This window comes from Puntigrus tetrazona, chromosome 7 (genome assembly GCF_018831695.1).
Source record: "Puntigrus tetrazona isolate hp1 chromosome 7, ASM1883169v1, whole genome shotgun sequence".
Taxonomy (NCBI): domain Eukaryota; kingdom Metazoa; phylum Chordata; class Actinopteri; order Cypriniformes; family Cyprinidae; genus Puntigrus; species Puntigrus tetrazona.
The window spans coordinates 18,600,085-18,617,915 of record NC_056705.1 but is presented as its reverse complement, the minus strand read 5'-3'; the positions used below and the strand labels follow the sequence as shown (position 1 = coordinate 18,617,915).

Below are 17,831 nucleotides of genomic sequence, written 5' to 3'. Positions count from 1 at the left end.
AGCCTTTCATGCGCCCATTCATTCTCTCCAGTCCTCTGGCGGCAAAATTACTCCCTCATAATTAGCCATTGTCCCCGTTTTTGGCTAGTCTGTAAAAAGTTTTTTTGGCCAGTCACTTTTGTGCCACCGCCCCCCACCCCCATTTTAACCCTCCATCTTGTCTAATATGTTTATTGTGAAACCGAGAATTGTACAGCCCCCTTCCCCCGTTTATCTTTAGCATTCTCACTTCATTCTGTCTTCTGTTCTCATCACAGTGGACTGTGGGAGATTTTACACTCGATTTGTTGACTCCTTTGCTATAAAGTCGGCCACTCTGAAGAAAAGTATCTTTATAAATGAGAGAGAGGACCTGTCCCTGAATGGTGCTTTGTTTACTGTTTTTCCAAAAAGGGGCCCCCACTATATTTCATCTGTCAGAGTTGCTTTTCTTTCCCCCAACAATGCTTGATTGTTTCCACAAAAAAAAAAAAAAATCAGAGGGACACAGAGAGTAAGGGAGAGAGGAAAAGAGAGAGAGAAAGAGAAAGTACGAAAAAAAAAATCCAGGTTCCACAGACAGGAGAATTCTGTATTATATTTTCCTGCCAAATTCCGATCTCTGTTTTCCTTCCCCTGCACTCACAAAGGGCTCATAACTTACTGTCAACTGTGAGGGAAACCACAAAGCTCCACTGTTGCTCAGCAAATAGGCTGTGTTGCTTGATGGCTTCACTGGCTGTAAAGTTTGCTTAACTGCAGCACTGACACCAGGCACTTTGGGAACTGCCGCCCCGTAAGGCCTCGAGCGAGGGACGGAGAGAGACGGCGAGCTGCTTTTCTTGCGTCTCAGAATCGTCTCCGGCTGTACGGGGACTGAAAGAGACACGCGTGCGAGGGAGACGCTGTGTGTGTGTGTGTGTGAGCGGAGGAGCTTAACAGCTGCTCTGCCGGTGGCTCCGTTCGTGTGTGTGAGTGTACTTCGTTCAGCGTGGTGTCGGATGTGTTCTGACAAGACGTGCCGTGGCTGGGACGAACGGCCTGTCTGTGCTCGAGTGTTTTTGTGTGTGTTTGTGTGTATCAGAAATTGAGGAAGTGTTATGCCATCCAGCTCTGAAGTGGTGTGTGAAGAACAGAGAAGGACAGGAGCAGCCAAACAGGCTGAGGGGGACAGTATGTGAGTGTACACACCTGATACACACTCATTCACACACGCACGTATCTCACACTAACTGAGCACGGTGACAGGGTGTTTGAACCGAAACCTTTTTTACTTTCACAGTTCTGTTTATTTTGTTTGCAGAATTCTTACTCAGGCAATGCTTGATGTCAAGAACGCACTTTTAGAAAATACTGACTCTGTTTTCTTCTTGTAAATTGACTGTGTATTGTATTTTAAGAGTTGTATATGGAGCGGAGCAACAGTGGAAAGACAGTGAAGGAGTGAGTGATGTGTGGAAGGGTTGTGAGGTTAACATTTTTTTTTATAGTTTTCATGGAAAAGATTTTTTCACATTTAGAGGTGTCTTAATTTCACTATTTATAAGCGTGCTACAATAGTTAAATTAAATTGTATTTCTTCTCCTTCTTTGGAATATAATAATAATAATATTATTTGTTAATTAATGAATTAAATATGTTTATTTATTACTGGTTAATTATAATACTGTTACAAATAATAATTGTATTGATTTATTTGTTAACATTAGAGTAGTACTATCTGTGTGCTACACTTAGATTTTAGTTCGTATGTATTTCTTTAAAAACAGTGATGAAGATGATGATAATTTGTTTTTAATTATTTTGTAAACTATTATTATTTTGATTTACCTATTATTTGTAATATATTTGTATTTAATTATCATTTAAAACATTTGTGTTTTTATTGCTGTTATTCAAAATAATCATTGTCTTTATTTAGTTATAAATTAGTTAATAATTACCATTAAAGAAATTCAAAATAGATGAACAATAATCGCTTTTTTCCTGAAGAGCTTTCCTTCTGTCTCAGATGATTGTTAATGGATGGGTAGACTGCTCAGGTACAATGGAAGGTGATAATTTGAAGGTGCTAAACAGCTACAGCAGGGATGATAATTTTCCAGCCCAGGTTTCACAGGTGACAGAGGGTTGATTATAGGAGGTGAAGACCTCGAGAGTCTGTTCCGTCACCTGTGTGAACTGCTGTCAGAGAGACACTCACACAAAGACACATATGCAAACTCTTGTTCTCACTCTCTGTGGGACACCAGTTCATCTCTAATGTCATGTTTAGTTTTAATGAGCTGGAGCATTGTATTAATTTTATGTTTAACATTGTGCTGTTGTTTGAAAATAAGTATCAGTGTCTTGTATGTTGCATAACTGAACTCTCACCAGCTTGTACGGCCACAGCAGCTGCTGTTGTTAAAATAAATGCTGAACATAAATCATCAGTATTCAGAAATTGTCAGGGTGTATTTACAGTTTTGAATTAGTTTTTTTTTTTCTTGTTTTGTTGGTGTGTTAGTTTGTTTTTGTAGTGTTGCATATCATCATAAACCTCGCCACAGGAATATTACACAGTACGCTTGCATCTTTTGTATTTTTCACGGATTTCCTTTCAGTTTCAAATGCTTCCTGTTGCACTTTGAATAACTGCATTGGAGTGTCCGGTTTCAGATTTATGATTGGCCTGTTAAACTCTTATTTTAAAAAAGTTTTTAATAGCAAAGTTTTACATTGCTGTAACTTTCTCCGTCCTACCTTTATGTTTCTTATTAGCCTGTATTTTGAAAGCTTGTGCGTATGCTCAAGCACGAACACACACATGTGTACTTGATCGTGCGAGTGTGTGCGTGCGTGTCTGTGTGTGTGCCGTTACCCGTGGAAACTTGAAGCCCTGTCATAAAGCAGCTTTTGCCATTTTTCTGCTCACCCATCGTTAGCTCCTTTAACAATGGTCCTCTTGTTTTACCCTCTTTTATTTGATTATTTCTCTTCATATAGGTCTGGGTGGTGGTGCCGGAGCAAAAAGCGGCCTTCTAATATTTCCTTTCAGGAGTGGCTGGTGATTTAGGGGGTCTGCAAAGGCTTGTGGTTTTGAGGGGGTGTGGGGTGACCGAGGGGAAGGGAGCAACAGTGACACCGTAGCTCAGGAGTTACTTATCGCCATTGTCTATAAAAGGGCAACAGAAAGACACGGCAGAGACAGAAGAGTGGGGGGCTTCTACCGATTGAGCGGGGCGAAAGCGGATATCCCAAGACACATGGCCCCCAGTCATGAGACCCCCTGAGGAACACCAGCGCGGGGTGTCTTCTAATGCCACTAACCAATTAAACAGAGGTCAGTGCGTGATGAAACGTTAGCAGCGGCAACAATTCATGAGTCGAAGCATTCCAGGCTACATGAGAACTCATGCCGAGAACTTAACTCCTAATCCTCATAAACGTATCGCAATATTGTCAGCTATATATGGGGCCTTTCTCTCTCCCTCGGACTGCCAAAAGACAAGCTGGGCTGCCCTACACTTATTGATTGGTTTGGTTTGTTAGCCATCCATTGTTATTGTGTAATCAGGCCTGAGCGAGAGAGGGCTGACAGGAATTCATATGAGGCCGCTCTGGCTTCGCTGATATATTCGCTGCTTAATATGCACAAAGGCCAACGGATTGGACTTATTTACTGGAGAAACAGATTGAATTATTAATAAGAATAAAAGGAAGCGCTGCGGTGGCTCGCTGGACTGTTCCGTGAGTGTAAAGCAGTGTTTAATTTGATGAAATACGATGGCGTCAAGGCTATTTCCCCTCCTCCGTCAAACGCCACATACTGTAGAACCGAAGCGGGTTTTTGTTTTATGGCTCGTAGGGAGGAATTAAACGATTTTGAAGTGCGCTTTAAGGAAAAATCCATCCAGGAATCAGGCCTTTATTCCAGCTAAACGGCAGCAGCATTGTTCTGTTCTCAGCCGTGGGTGCAGATTAGCCGGGTGGATGTGAGTGGGGCTGGGGGGGGGTGTTATGGTTGGGAGGGATTGAGGGGCAAAACTCATGAACCCGGCACTCAGGGGCTGAGCCGCCCTCCCAGCTCTCCTAATGAATTATTAACTCCAACTGACAAATACTGTTACGGGGCCCTGGCTCAGATCTGTTGCGTTTTCGAGTAAAATTGCTGTAGACACATGTTACAGGAGGATGGAGTCAGCCCCTCTCTCTCTCTCCCTCTCTCTCACTATCATGCCTCAGCAGTTTGACTGATGGCTGGAGACTGGAGGGAAAGGCCTGAGAGACTGAATATTTTAGAGGTAAAATAATACCACTTGATTTACTGTGTAATACAAAAGAAGTGCTTTGTTTCGCTCGCAGTCCATTGAAGATGAAGGTGGGGGTTGTTGTGCTGGAAGCTCTGGCTCTTTGGATCCATGAATAAAAAATAGAAGCAGAATCGCTCGGCCTCTCATAAGCACGCTTTCTCCTCATCTAGCCATCGTGCACCCCTTCCGCATGCTCCGAACTTTGCTCCTAAATTTGATTTTCAATTAACGCTCTACAATTTTAGAGATCACTTTCTGTTTGATATAATTACAGGAAACAATTTATTGGCTGATTAAAATTGAGGCCTCGGTCTCGCTAAAGAAAATAGGGGCGCGGAGCGGTCTGGGTCTCCGGTGCCTTCCTCTGCGCTAACTAACAGACTTAGCTTGTTTGCACAGCTGCGGTATCCCGCTTGATTAACTTCCATTGACTTCCATTGTCCACTTCTGTTGGCTGCCGCGGAGCTCATCTAAGACTGTTTGTTATTTTTATTTATAATTTTTTTCTTGGTAAGCATAACAAAATTATTAATATGGAAGCTAGTGCGAGACAATAGAAGCATGTGTTGTTGTATTTCTTTAATGCTCACTTACAGAACTGTATTAAACAATTCATATCAGGAGTGTGAGGCTTAAGTGCTCAGCCATGTGTGCAAATTGATGGCACATCTTCAAATGAAGTAGTCATACTTTAAAGGGCCTGAGAGCAATTGGGCCTGACAGCCCGTTGCAACCCACACATCCCTCATGCGCCGAAGTGCACGGCCGCCGCACGCACGTGAACAGATTAACTCACAGTTTGGTGTTAAAATAATCTCTCCCGGTGTCAAATTTGTTTTCGTCCCACGATGAGCCACATGCTGGAAAACTTGGCAGGGCTGGGAGATGGAGTTCTGGAGGCACCTTGGGCTGCCTTCATTACCCAGCCTGCCTCTCTCTCATCTCCTCTCAGTCTCAGTGGGCAGTGGAAGGACATTAGCTCACCTGCAGCCCGTGACCTAGAACGCTCATGCCCTTTGTTCAGGCTAATGTGGCTGGCGGCAGCGTTTTGGCTATCTCTGCCGAGCCTCTCATAGATTCCGGATGTTTCGGGCTCAAAACAATGAGTCTGCAACCCTGTGGTCAGCAGACGGTCGTGTGTATGTCATTGTTCATGATATTATGAGTGCTGGCTGTCTAGTGTAAATTACTGTCTTATAGCAGGCAATTTAAAAGCTGGTAGGAAAGTTGTGTTTTGGCCGATTCTCAACTCACCATATCAGTTGCAGCCTGTTGATTAAGTATTTAAATCAAGCTCTTAATTCGATTAGCAGGTTAAGTTTTTCCTTAGCGGTAGTTGTATTTTCGTAAGTTGTTCTAAAATGTTTATTAAATATTTTTTATTTTATTTATAGTCCAATTTTAATTTCCTGGAGAAACACCCACAAAGTCAGTGGGTGAGGAAAAAAGAAGAGTTTTACTCCATATGACATGATGACTTTTGTTTAAAACAAATGAATTTACCAACCCTATTTTGTGAATTGGAAATTCGCTTTAAATCTGTGAAAAGTTACCTCACATCTGTCACAGCAGCCTACTCGCATTAATCCTTATGTACAATTGCAAAAGCAGAAAAGCACAATTACAACAAAAACGAAGGAAAATGGCACATTTATAGACTCAATATGAACATAATGATCAAAATCCCGTTAAGTGTCAGCGTCTCAGCGTCACCGCTCTTTTTGTGGTTGGTGGCAGGGTTAGCGCTTTAATGAGAGCGTGTTATATGGTATGGTAACCCTCTTAGTGCGGTAATCAGGCGCGGGGCGGGGGGATCGGGCCTGCCTCAGGCAGCTCTCCAGCCATAGCTCAGCACGTCCATTTACATTAAACAAAGGATTAAGAGGGACCCCAGTGCATGCCGTTTCCCTCTCACCGAGCTCAGAGCCATTGATAGGATCTCCCTAGCTCTGATAACGGTCCAATCGTGGGGTTAGAAGTGGCGCGGATGCTCAGAACAGCAGCCAAGTTCATATATATGTGATGTGAGGCCGCTCATACAGAATGAAAGCTGAGATCCAGCATTTCCTGTCTGACATTTGCAAGACTGTTTGTTATGAATAAAGTTGTTCCATTGGAAGTTTGAATGCTTTGTGACTAACATGTTTCCTCTGCTCTTCTCTCAGCAGAATCATGTCTTCCAAGCAAGCCACCTCTCCGTTCGCCTCAACCCCTGACGGAGGCGAGGATGGAGTGAATCAGGAGCGCATGTCCTGGGAGAAAGAGGAGAACTCGGAGTCACTAGTCGCCCCTCAGCTGCCCCTGCACAATCTGCTCCACAACAAACCTCCCCCGGAGGAGCTCCAGCCAATCAGCAGCAGCGTGCCGCCCGAATCCGACTGGGACAGCCTGATGTCAGCCCAGCAGCGCATGGTGAGCCCCACTGCCAGTGTTTCATAGCTCATTTACGTGTGCTAACACTGGCTACGTGTGTTTTTAAATTTCTAATGAGCTGTAGATGAAAGATTGCATTATAAAAGACAGTTGGCAGGATTCAAAAAATGAGAACCGTCTGGACAAGATGATTCGTCTAGAACTCAACGGATATTTTCCATTTGCGACACAATCTTACGACATTAACACAACATGGGGTTAACCTCCAGACGTATCCCACATCTATTCTCTCAAAACACACTCTGTACCACTGTAGAGAGGAATCCTCAACCCAAGGACACAGCTAGAACATAGCAGGCCTCTCCGGAACGCTTTTGAATGAAGACTTAAGACTTTGCGATTTGCCAAGGACTCAGCTTTGAAGTTTAAGTCCCCCACAAGTGCCTGGAGATCCCTCACACTGTAAAAGTGCAGGAGAACAACGTATTGAATTGCATTTCACGTCAGAGCGATTTTATGAATCTATAAATAAAGGGACAATGAGAAAGCGGGACTAGGAATGGGAATTTTGAGGGAGTTGAGGGAGCCACCCCCCCCTCCTCCGTGGTGGTCTCTCTAGACCGTGAGGCATAGAGCCCAGACTGGAGACTGACAGTCACTTATTGTTCAATGCTTGTAAAAGGGAACTCTCCATAAACCCTCCCTCTGCCGCTGCTGCTGGCCCAGAGCTAGGTGACTCCAACGGGCCCCTGAGGTCTGGACTCCTCTGGCCCCCAGCATCCAGACACCAGACCCCACTTTAATTAGCCTTAAAATGTTGCTATCATGAGAGGCTTTTTGCCTTTTATTTTGCTCCCATAGGACAAAAAAATCAGGACTTCTTTTAAATTAATATTTCTTAGCAATTAGATTAAATGGAGATCAAACTGAGAATTTTTCTTCACTAAACAGGTTTTCGGGCTTTCCAAAAAAAAACAAAAACACAAATCTTCACATCTAAATGCAGAAGGCTTTAGCACTGCTCAGGTGGTGCTGATTTCTAATTAGATTACAGAGAGCTTTTGTGATTGGTGTAATTAGAAAGGCATTTCAAAGAATTGTTACCGCACCGCTGTGGTTGGATATGCGCGGGATGATCTCTCGGTTTCCTCTTGATATAATGAGGGAAAGCATATGAAAAGTTAATTGTGCTCATTTGATGTTCAAGAGCAGCTGCTTGTGTTTGATTTGCAGTGAGCAATGCATTCGCTGCTCGCTTGTCTTCACACGAGCAGGACAGCCTGTTGTTGAGTGAGGCAAAAATAAGAGTAAGAGAATTGCCTCTTGGTAATCCTAATGTCTGCAAGCATTAGCATATATGCTCAGTTATTTCTCGTTTATAGATCACGTTATGTTCAATTTAGATATTAGTTTGTTTTACTATAGGGGGCCCATTTCTGCCTCAGAAATGCTTTTTTCTATGTAAATATGATGTAGTTTCATTTTTATTAAAGCTACATTTCAGCAGCAATTAACAAGTCTTTAGTGTCACACGATCTTTCAGAAGTAATCTTTTTTTTTTAAAATAGAAATCTTGTCAGTTTAAATGCAGTGGTCTCAAACTCAGTTCCTAGAGGGCCACAGCTCTACAGAGTTCAGCTCCAAATCACAACTGCTTGGAAGTTTCTAGTGATCCTGAAGAGCTTGATTAGCTGGATCAGGTGTGTTTGGTTAGGGTTGGGAAAAAAACTGTGCAGAGCTCTGGCCCTTCAGGAATTGAGTTTGAGAACAATGGTTTAATCCATCTTTGCTGAAAAAATACATAAATTAATTTCTTTCTTTCTTGATTTCATGTGTTTAGTTCATATTAATACTTTAAAACTTAAAAAAGGCTTTTTTTAGTGGCTTTTTTACTTTCTTGTACTGTCTTGTACAAAATAAGTAAGATATTACAGGAATCTCATCTATAAATTTGACTTCATTCTTGTGTTAGCAGAACCTTTGGTCTGTGCCAGCTGATTTGTGGGATCTCATTCCGTGTTTCGCTGCCACATAATCACACTGCCCTAATGCCCGTCTGTGCCCTGCTCTCCAAAACATACACCTGCCAGTTTTTCTCTCATTGAAGGAGCAATCCTACGCCAAACTGTTCTCTGTCAGGACTCCCACTCCACTCGCTAATGTGCTTTTGCACTTTATTTTTACAATCACTCAGTAGTGTGTAGACTTACCGAGCCCTGTGTAGGATCAGACAAACAGATCGCTTCTCCCTTTCGTTCTGTTTTCCCTCTCTGTGCAGTCGCTCTGGGAACACTGAACTATCAGCTGCAGACAGAAGCCCAGTTAACCACTAAACCACACACAGGTGGGACCGCAAAACAACAGAAGCTTGAGACAGGGGCCAGATTTACGATGGCCTGGAGGGTTCCGTGAAGAACAGCCACCCGCTTGAGAATCAACAAATTACACTGCGCTCAAGCTCGGCTTAAACACGCACTCGTAACCTTTGCAAAGGAATTACAGCGATGACAATTGTAAAGAGAAAAGAGTGGTTAAACACCATTTATCTGCTCTGTAATCATTTAACTTGTATCCTCAACTTGCTTTCTCTAATAAAAATGATACGTCTTTAGCACTTTCCAAATTTTTTTACCTTTTTTTAGCAAATTCTGATTTTTTGTATTTTTTATTAAACTGCTCTCTTTTTCATCCTCTTGACAGTTTAATGTCTCTTTTGACATCAAGTAAACCTTCAATCTTCTCAAACTTCTTTGTGTTCTCCTACAGGAATCGGACAGCAATAAAGTATGTTCCTTATACTCCTTCCGGAATAACTCTACCTCTCCACACAAGCCAGAGGAGGGGGCCAGGGAGCGCGGCGACCTGCTGAGCAGTTCAGCCTTCGGAACGCCAGAGCGCCGCAAAGGAAGCCTGGCCGATGTGGTGGACACACTGAAACAGAAGAAACTAGAGGAGATGACAAAGACAGAGCAAGACGGTATGGAAGGTTTCAGCATATTTTTGTGTGTCCAGATTTAGGAATTTATGTGTATGTGAGCAAATGTTCTTTTTTGGCATTCATCGATCTCCTCAGTCACTCTGTTTTCCTCGTTCGTCGTCTCCTGTATAAATCTGTATTCTTTCTCCTTCGACATAATCCATCTCTTTTCTCCCACCGTACACACGCACACATGCAGTCTTTTAACCTGGGAGGACTGACGTGGCTATGTTTTCCAGTTTGTTCTGAACCGAGTCCAGTGTGACAAAGAGTGGGTGGCACTACCCCTCAGCTTAAGTGTGGTCTCCGGATGATGCCAAACCAAACTCTCAGACCATAAAACACACGCCACGACCTGACGCCAGGAACATTACCTTTTTATTCTTCAGTACAGACGACAGCATTCATGCCGCAAAATTCATCTACAGACCAACTCAAATAGCTCCAAGAAGGCTTTTTTCTTCCATGTGTTTAGGGCCCAGAAGTATCCAAGGATTTGGCAATTCAATTTGAATGATATAAAATGATATAAAATACATATGTATAGTGTAAGAATTTTGTTATATGAAAGATTTATGCGTTTGGGCACGTTTAAGTTGTAGTTTTTTTAAAGCAAATAAAAGTAAAAATCCAGTCCCGTGGCTGAAAAGAGCATCTAGTTAATTGATAACATTTCTTATTTTGTTTTATTTATTTTTAAATAATTTTAATGAATAGTTTGGTGCAGATCATGCCGCAGTGGAGCGGGTCCTCTGGGAGAACGACCGAAAAGCAAATACTGGAAAGAGTTGCTGAAACGGTTCCTCTCCTGGTAATTAGTGTAAAGCAGAAACCTATACAATCAAATATTATACACACACACACACACACACACTTAGACAGTATTGCTCCTTGGGGAGATACTAGTCTCATTTACGCATCTGGGGAGCTCTTAGCCCGAACACTTGATCAGAGGAATAAATTAGGCCATAATTCAGTTAAAAGTTTTTTTTTTCCCTCAGTTTTTTTCCTCTCCCGTTCTGTGAAGGTCTTCATATTAATTTAATCGTATTTGTTTATGGTGGGTTTCATTATTGCCAAGGGTTAGAGAAATATTTTGAATAAGAAAATAGGACAAATTAAATAAATCTGAGTGAGGGGCTGTCAGTCTTGAATATTTTCATATTCATAATTGATATACAAAATTATGACAGGCCATCCATTATCATAAAGGAGCTTCATTTTGTGAGGCGGTGTGATGAAATAATTTATCAGCAATCTAAATTTCTGTGAACTGATTTAAGATTTTTTTTCTCTAAAAATATTTCCACCTATAATTTGCCTGTCTGTCAATTAAGGCGCCGTATTAAACAAAATGCAGTTTTGGAATTACCACTTAAAGTGACTTGCTGTATAACATTTAACTGAAAAAAAAAATCTTTTGATGTGATTTTTTTTTCTTTCTTCTCACCTCTCATGCATCTCCAGCATAATGGTAACCAGGGCTTATGTCCTCATATGTTCCTCCTGTTGTTTCAAGTAAGGTATTTTTTAAGATGTGCTCTCAGACCCGGTGTACTAGGGTGCTATGCTAATGAGCCCCAGCTGGTATGGCCGGTTGCTGCAGTAATTTAAATGGTCAAGTGCAGCTCGTAATCCTGAAGGCCCGTATGTTTAGTGCAGGCAGGAGAGGGTGCTTCACTTCTAGTGTACAGCTGTGTTAATCTGCCCTTAATAATGGAGACAGAGCCGACCTCATGCCTCCACGCCTCACGCCACAATCTCCCCCGTTGCACAGAAATTAGTTCCTGAGCTCGAGAGAGACAAGAGGCATGCAGAGTTCAATATGTTAGTGACGAGATGCTGGAATGGAGCGCTTCTTCGTCCTTGAGGACGTCTCAGTTTGGTGCAGCTGTAAGGGGAATCTTCAAGCCCACAGTACCTCAAATGTCAGGATTAACCCCTTGCGTGACTCTGAAAGCAATTGAGAGAGTCATGTGTTGTCTTAACAAAAGCATGCCGTTATGTTATGAGAAGCGAAGAATGGATGAGCTAAAAATATCACTCGTCTTAGTCTCTTAATAAGGGGACAACTGTAACCTTTCATTAGCTTGCTTGGCTAACTGGCTTAAGGTCAAATTAGAAGTGCATCCTACACTGCGTACTGCATTTAATGGATAGTAAGTCATTCATATATTGTTTGCTTACTCTTTTAAAATGTTACGTATTTGTACATATTGCCCATCTGTGACGTTTTTATACTACATAGTAAGAAAGTGTTTTAACCCCACAACGAAACAACAAGAAATGATGAAACATGATGAAATATACATTAATAACTAGTAATAATAATCTCTTCAATTGCTGTAACATCTCAGATCTGCAGGTCGAAATGTACAAACATGTAGTAGCAGAAGATGAATTTGTTGATGCTTCTATTTTTTGTTTCTTTGAAATCACTGCCATTGCCATCTCTTTCCATCATTCAAATAAACCTTGGCTCTCATGAACGCTTTAGATCATAAGCTTTGAGAACGCTATTGTGTAGGCAGCACATACTGCAGTGAAGCATAATGCTTTGTTCGTAAAACAGTGTCTTTTGATTTCAGTCAAGGAGCCATGTATTGGGACATACTTGAAAGGATGCTTTCATATAGGAGCACACTGTATTTCATACTCGTCTTTACACACGCTTAATTGAATGTGCACCAGGGCCCTAAAAGTCAACCGCTCTCAAATTCAATCAGACCTATTAGAACCGTACCGCAAGTCAGTGAAACTGGACTGTCATCTCCATCTCTTCTCTCACTAACAATTCTTAAAGTGCCTTAAGTGCTTGTGACCGCTCTAATGAATGAAAATATCCTGCCTAGAGGACTGCATTAAGCTGAATAGTCACCTTCGCTGTAAAAGCGCTGCACAAACCACCTCATCCACCAAGGAGGTCTTGGGATTTTTCTGTAACTGCTATTGTAAAACATTATTTATAGAAAGCTCTCTTGTGCTTGTTGATAGTTTAATTATAGAGGAAAAATCTAAATAAAAATAAAAATAAACAGGACAAGAGGAAAAATTAGTGTCCATTATAATGATTCAAGGTGACCTTGTCTGGGATTCAAAAGTAATTAAGGTCCTTTTTATGAAATGTACTTTAAGTAATGAAATTTGAAAATGGTATGAATCCTTCACTGTGTTGGTTGTTTTCATTGTTGCAGTTATGTGATATTCTTCTGGCCGCTTTTATGAACACTCTTGTTTTTAGTGGGGTGATTCTTTGACCTCTATTTGGATGAACCGCACTCACCCTTATTCAACCTTGAAGTGATTTGTTTGCAGTTTGGCGCTCCAAATATCTGATTTGAACATTGAGCACCATGCTTAGACACGGCCCATTCTCTCTCACCGACTTACTCAACAGTTATTTGGGGTTGAAGAAAGCATAATTATTTATTTTATAATTATTTATTCTGTAGTAAAGAGAATTTAAAATTTTGGTGCATCCCAAGTTTTCTTTTAACTTCAACATTCCCACATCACTTTGCAGCAGACTGAAAGATCTAGAAAGAAACATCCGCACCTAGTCAAGAAGGCACGCTGCCTACTGCTCTAGTTTGGGCACCAGTGAACCAATGGCTCTGCCAACTTAGTCAGCAGTCTTGTATTGGCAGGATTGGCCATGGCTGCTGGTAATAGCTTGTTAGCTGCTAATCCACGCTTAGAGCCCTGTTCGTCTGAATGCCAGCATTACATTTTGCAGGCAGTTTGGTGGCAGGGGTTCATTTTGGTGGCTGAAAAATAGACCGTCCAAGCAGCATGTCATTCCTCTGTGATGTCTAGTCAGTGTGCGCTGCTGCAGACCACACACGAAAACTATCAGTTTTAAATGATGCATTTTACTTTGTTTATAAAATATCAGCTTGTTTGCCAGGATAATTTGTTATATAATGTTTCCATGGTCCTCACAGAATAGACAAATTCCCTCATAAAAGCATTGAAACAAGCTCTTTCTGAGATTCTGGTGTCAGTGTCCCTGCGCAGTTGTTTAACCCTGTGCACCCTTGCATCTATTTTCCCATGTAAAAGTGAAAGGGCAAGGTTGTTAGACACATTTAGAAATATGTCAGAGCCAACAGGTGTAGAAAAGGCACTTTCTGAGAACGAGTGAATTACACCGGCAGGAGTGACCCGGGTGACAACAGGAACAGTTGCTAATGTGGCGTAGATGAGGGCTTTCTCTGGGGTGGTAACCCGGAGACCTCTGAGGGGGCAGAGGAGAGGCGAGGTTAGCGAACAGCTCTATACACCTGGAGCTTTGTGTATCGAGTCAGAGTTAATGAGTTTAGCAGGGGGGCAGATTCTTCATTGCCTTCATCCCACGTAAAGCCTGATCTCTGGGGCAGGGGGATATTTCCAGAGCCCTCCCGCCCTGCGGACCTTAGCCATTTCAGCAGCAGGTGAGCACCGGTGTGCATTTAAATAACAGCTGTGTGTGTATGTGTATGTTACCTTCCTGATCTGCTCTATGGGAGCTATCTGTCCTCAAAATCTCTTTTGAGGCACTTATTCTTCTGTTAAAGTATGTTAGTGAAGGCATTTTTTAGGAACCTACCCCCCTCTCATGTATTTATACATTTCTAACTGAAATCTGTCCTTTTTTCTCTTTTCTTTAACATCCAGCCCAATATCTCCAGGCTGCATGTGTCTTTTCCCCATCGAGATCAGGAGATTGATGGGTTTGGGCAGCGGGAGAATTGAGTGCAGAAAGCTGTTTTACCGCATGCCATTTTGGTTGCATTTTTATGACCCTCTTGAAAGTGTTCTTGTTGAAATAGCAGAGGGGCTAGCTGTGCTCTCCGGCTCTATACGGCTGCCCTGTCATCTACTTTTGATTTCTATTCCATCTAATTAATAACCAGCTTTGTTGTAATGACACGTGGCACTGGACCTAGGCTTGGTGCATACTTAATTAGGTCGACCTTTTTAATTTCTTGGCTAGTGTTTGGACCAAACCTGAGATCTGGAAGCGTGTTTCAAACGCGACGTTCCATCGTTCTGTTATGTCAGTCCACCAGTCCCTCAGGCAGAGTACACTGGGCCAAACATCAGTCAGGAAGTTTTCTCGCCTCTTCCATGCTCCTGTCTACCTTCAACCGAGCCGCTTGTCTGAATGAAAGAGTATGGGTTTGATTAATCCGAGTGTTCTCGTACACATGTCAAAATATCTTAGTTACTCTTCAAAATGACGTGTGGATCTCAAGAGTTGGCAGGTGAGCTGGTGTGTGGGTGAGTTGGTAGCTCGGCAAAGAGCAAGATCTGGCCCATCACTTTTGTTTGAATAGGTAATGTAAATCTGCTGGGGTTGAGCAGACATGAGCTGGAATGGCTTGTTAGGACAAATGATCAAAAGCTTGTCTCCCTGCTCTCCGCTCCTTGCCAGTCAACTCTCTTGTCACCCTGCGAGGCAGACGTTAAATAGATTTTTTTTTTTTTTTTAATGTTGCGGGCATTCTGCCACTCTCTGGACTTTGACAAAAATGATAGCTCTGTCTTACCCCTCAGAGAGAAAGCTGTGCTACTGACAAGCCTTCAGCACCAAAAAAAACAAGATAGATTAATACAAACAGACTGTGGCAGCTCTGTTCAATCCCTATCAAAACCCTCAGCAGCCTGTAGGCTTCATATCAAACATCCATAACACAAACACGCTTCCCAGAGGAGCGTGTGACAGGAGGGACAAATCGTCAACCGACTGCCTAGTGCGGACCTCCAAAACTCTGTCCATGCTCCAAATAGAGTGCTCCTCTTTCAGATGACAAAACAAGCAGCTGCTTCTGCCTCACTGTGCCATTCTCTGTGTCCGTATCACCTTCCCTCTTCTCAGATTCCCATTAGTCAACAGTAGCAACTGCTGCGGAGCATTCCAGGAGCCATCTTCTCTCTCGAGCTCAGCTGTTGATTCTGTACCTCTTGTGTGGGACCAAGCACAACGCTTCCATTGTGCCGGTCTCTGTCATTGAGCTGGGGCTCTCCTGATAGGAGGAAACGGGTGTTTCAGGGAGACAAATCACAGCCAGGGCTCCTGAACAGAGGTCCATTTGTCCTCCCTCTCACACCATAGGTACGTCTCCTCAGCTGTGAATGAGACTTTCTTAGACTGCACTTCATACTTCATAAAAAAAAAAAAAGTATAAAAAAATTTAAATTAGAAAACAAATACTGTTATTATCAATACAACACGTTATAAAACTTAGCATTATTGTATGTATTTTTCTCAAAACTTTTAATTTAAAGTGGACAAAAAATATTCAAAATGCTTTGTAAATCACATTTGTATTCATAATAACACAGCAGTGATATTACAGTTTATATATATATATAATTTCTAAGTAAATAATCACAATATGTAAAGGTATTAAAGGGATTATTTTGTATTTAGTTTTTAAGATTTCCATACATTTTTATGAAAATGTGTTTAAGGTTTAGACAACATCTTAAATATGAATTCCTTGCATATTGTGATATATTTATTTAAGGATTATTTTTTATTTATTATAAACCCTAACTATGCCATGGTCTTAAAGATAGTCTTGAAGCTTTTGTACATGCACACTTAAAATGTCAATGTAAATAAATATATTTCCAAATGGCACTTGCAAACAAGTGTTATATTTAAATTTTGTCAAAAACCATTAAAAGTTTTAGTCCCCAAAGTCCCCAAAATTTGACTATTTAAATTCCACTATTTAAAAACTATTTTCTAAGAGTCTTAAATAAATATTGCTATATACCTTGATTTTTTGTAATATTCAGACATGTTTGGATGTGTTTTGGGGCCAGTGTAATACGGTAGGATGAAAAAAAGGATGAGTGTTGTCCCAAGCAACAGTGTCGACAAGGATTGCATTGAGTCCTGCTCTTGTTTAACAGCGGTGTTGGAATAGTGGTATATGTGTAAAGCAGTACTGGAATGGAGTGGTTTTAATGAGCAAGCATCTTTATGTTCCCCTCTTGGTATTTGGATTAGCACAGTGAGAAAAGCAAAATGCTGATGCCTGAGAAAAGAGGACCACCCCATTAATTAGCCTTAAATCTGTCACTGCACAGCTGAACGCTGCCGGTGGAAAACGCAGGACCCTTTATGTAGATTAAAAGCGGTCAGAACGAGATGAGCTGGACTTAACCTGTGTTAAAGCGTGTGTGCATTTGTGCTATATGAGTGTAAGATCACCACCACCCGCCTTGTGCTCAGTTCCCAGGCATTGACTGCACATAACTGGACAAAAGAGCCGGTGTCATCTGACTAGGATCAAAATAGTGTCAATGTAACTCACACCGTAGCCACAGACGGGCCGGTGTGCCCAGCTAATGATTTCAGGCCACATAGCAAGTCTTGTTTTATAAGACCCAGCTACGTCAGCTCCATCTGGTTGCTAATACCACCACCCTTCCTGAAATTCACAGACACAACAGCCCTCCTGTACACACACATACGTTGTTTTTAAATTTTAATTTTATTATTAATCACCAGTATTTTTTTTATCTCCTTTTTCTGTAATAAACATCAGTGCGGTCCAGTGACATACGTAAAAAAAAGAAAGAAAAAATCTTCTTTGTTCAGTAGAAGTAGAAATTCACACAGAGTTGGATCAACATTTTCTATATTCATTTTTCAAATTTGGAGGAATTAAAAGATGAAAAATGCACATCCACTTGATATGCTGGATAAGACAAAACATTAACGACTCATCCGTCTCCTTGTGCCTTTCTGTCTCTTGCTCTCTCTTTGTTCAATAAGGTGCCATGGGATGAGATGGGATGTCAGAAAAAACAGATAGAAACATGTTTTATTGCTCGGCGAATGCCGCGGCTCGGATCATTGTAATTATTCGCTGAACGCCATCTCTCATTGGGAGTGGCCCCCATATAATTTTAAGTCTGTGTAGGTCGAGTGGTTAATACGTTTTAGGACCCTGTCATTCATTACATGTCATGAAGTTCCAATGATAGCTTGAAGTTATGAGTTTTAATTCTAATTAATGGTTTTAGCGGGGTGGGAAAAAGATGTTTTTTTTTCTTTTTTGTAAAATTCCATCTACTGCAATTTGTGATTTGGGTAGCGAGGCACACTTTTCTCACTCCTTTAATTTCCCAGAGTGCCCTGCCTGAGGATGGTTTGTCCTTAGTGGTCTGGTCTGGCATTGCATGGCATATATTTTCCCCCATATATA

At 41.6% G+C, this 17,831-nt stretch overlaps 1 protein-coding gene across 1 annotated transcript in view; it reads left to right on the top strand.

Annotated features, from left to right (window-relative positions):
• Positions 1-750: 750 nt before the first annotated feature.
• LOC122348778 (transcription factor SOX-5-like) overlaps positions 751-17,831 on the top strand; it is a 72,455-nt gene continuing 55,374 nt past the window's right edge. The window contains exons 1-3 of the mRNA XM_043244636.1: positions 751-1,156; positions 6,440-6,686; positions 9,414-9,624. Of these exons, the coding sequence (XP_043100571.1) occupies positions 1,080-1,156; positions 6,440-6,686; positions 9,414-9,624 (535 nt within the window). The 5' untranslated portion in view covers positions 751-1,079. The remainder of the gene's footprint in view (positions 1,157-6,439; positions 6,687-9,413; positions 9,625-17,831) is intronic.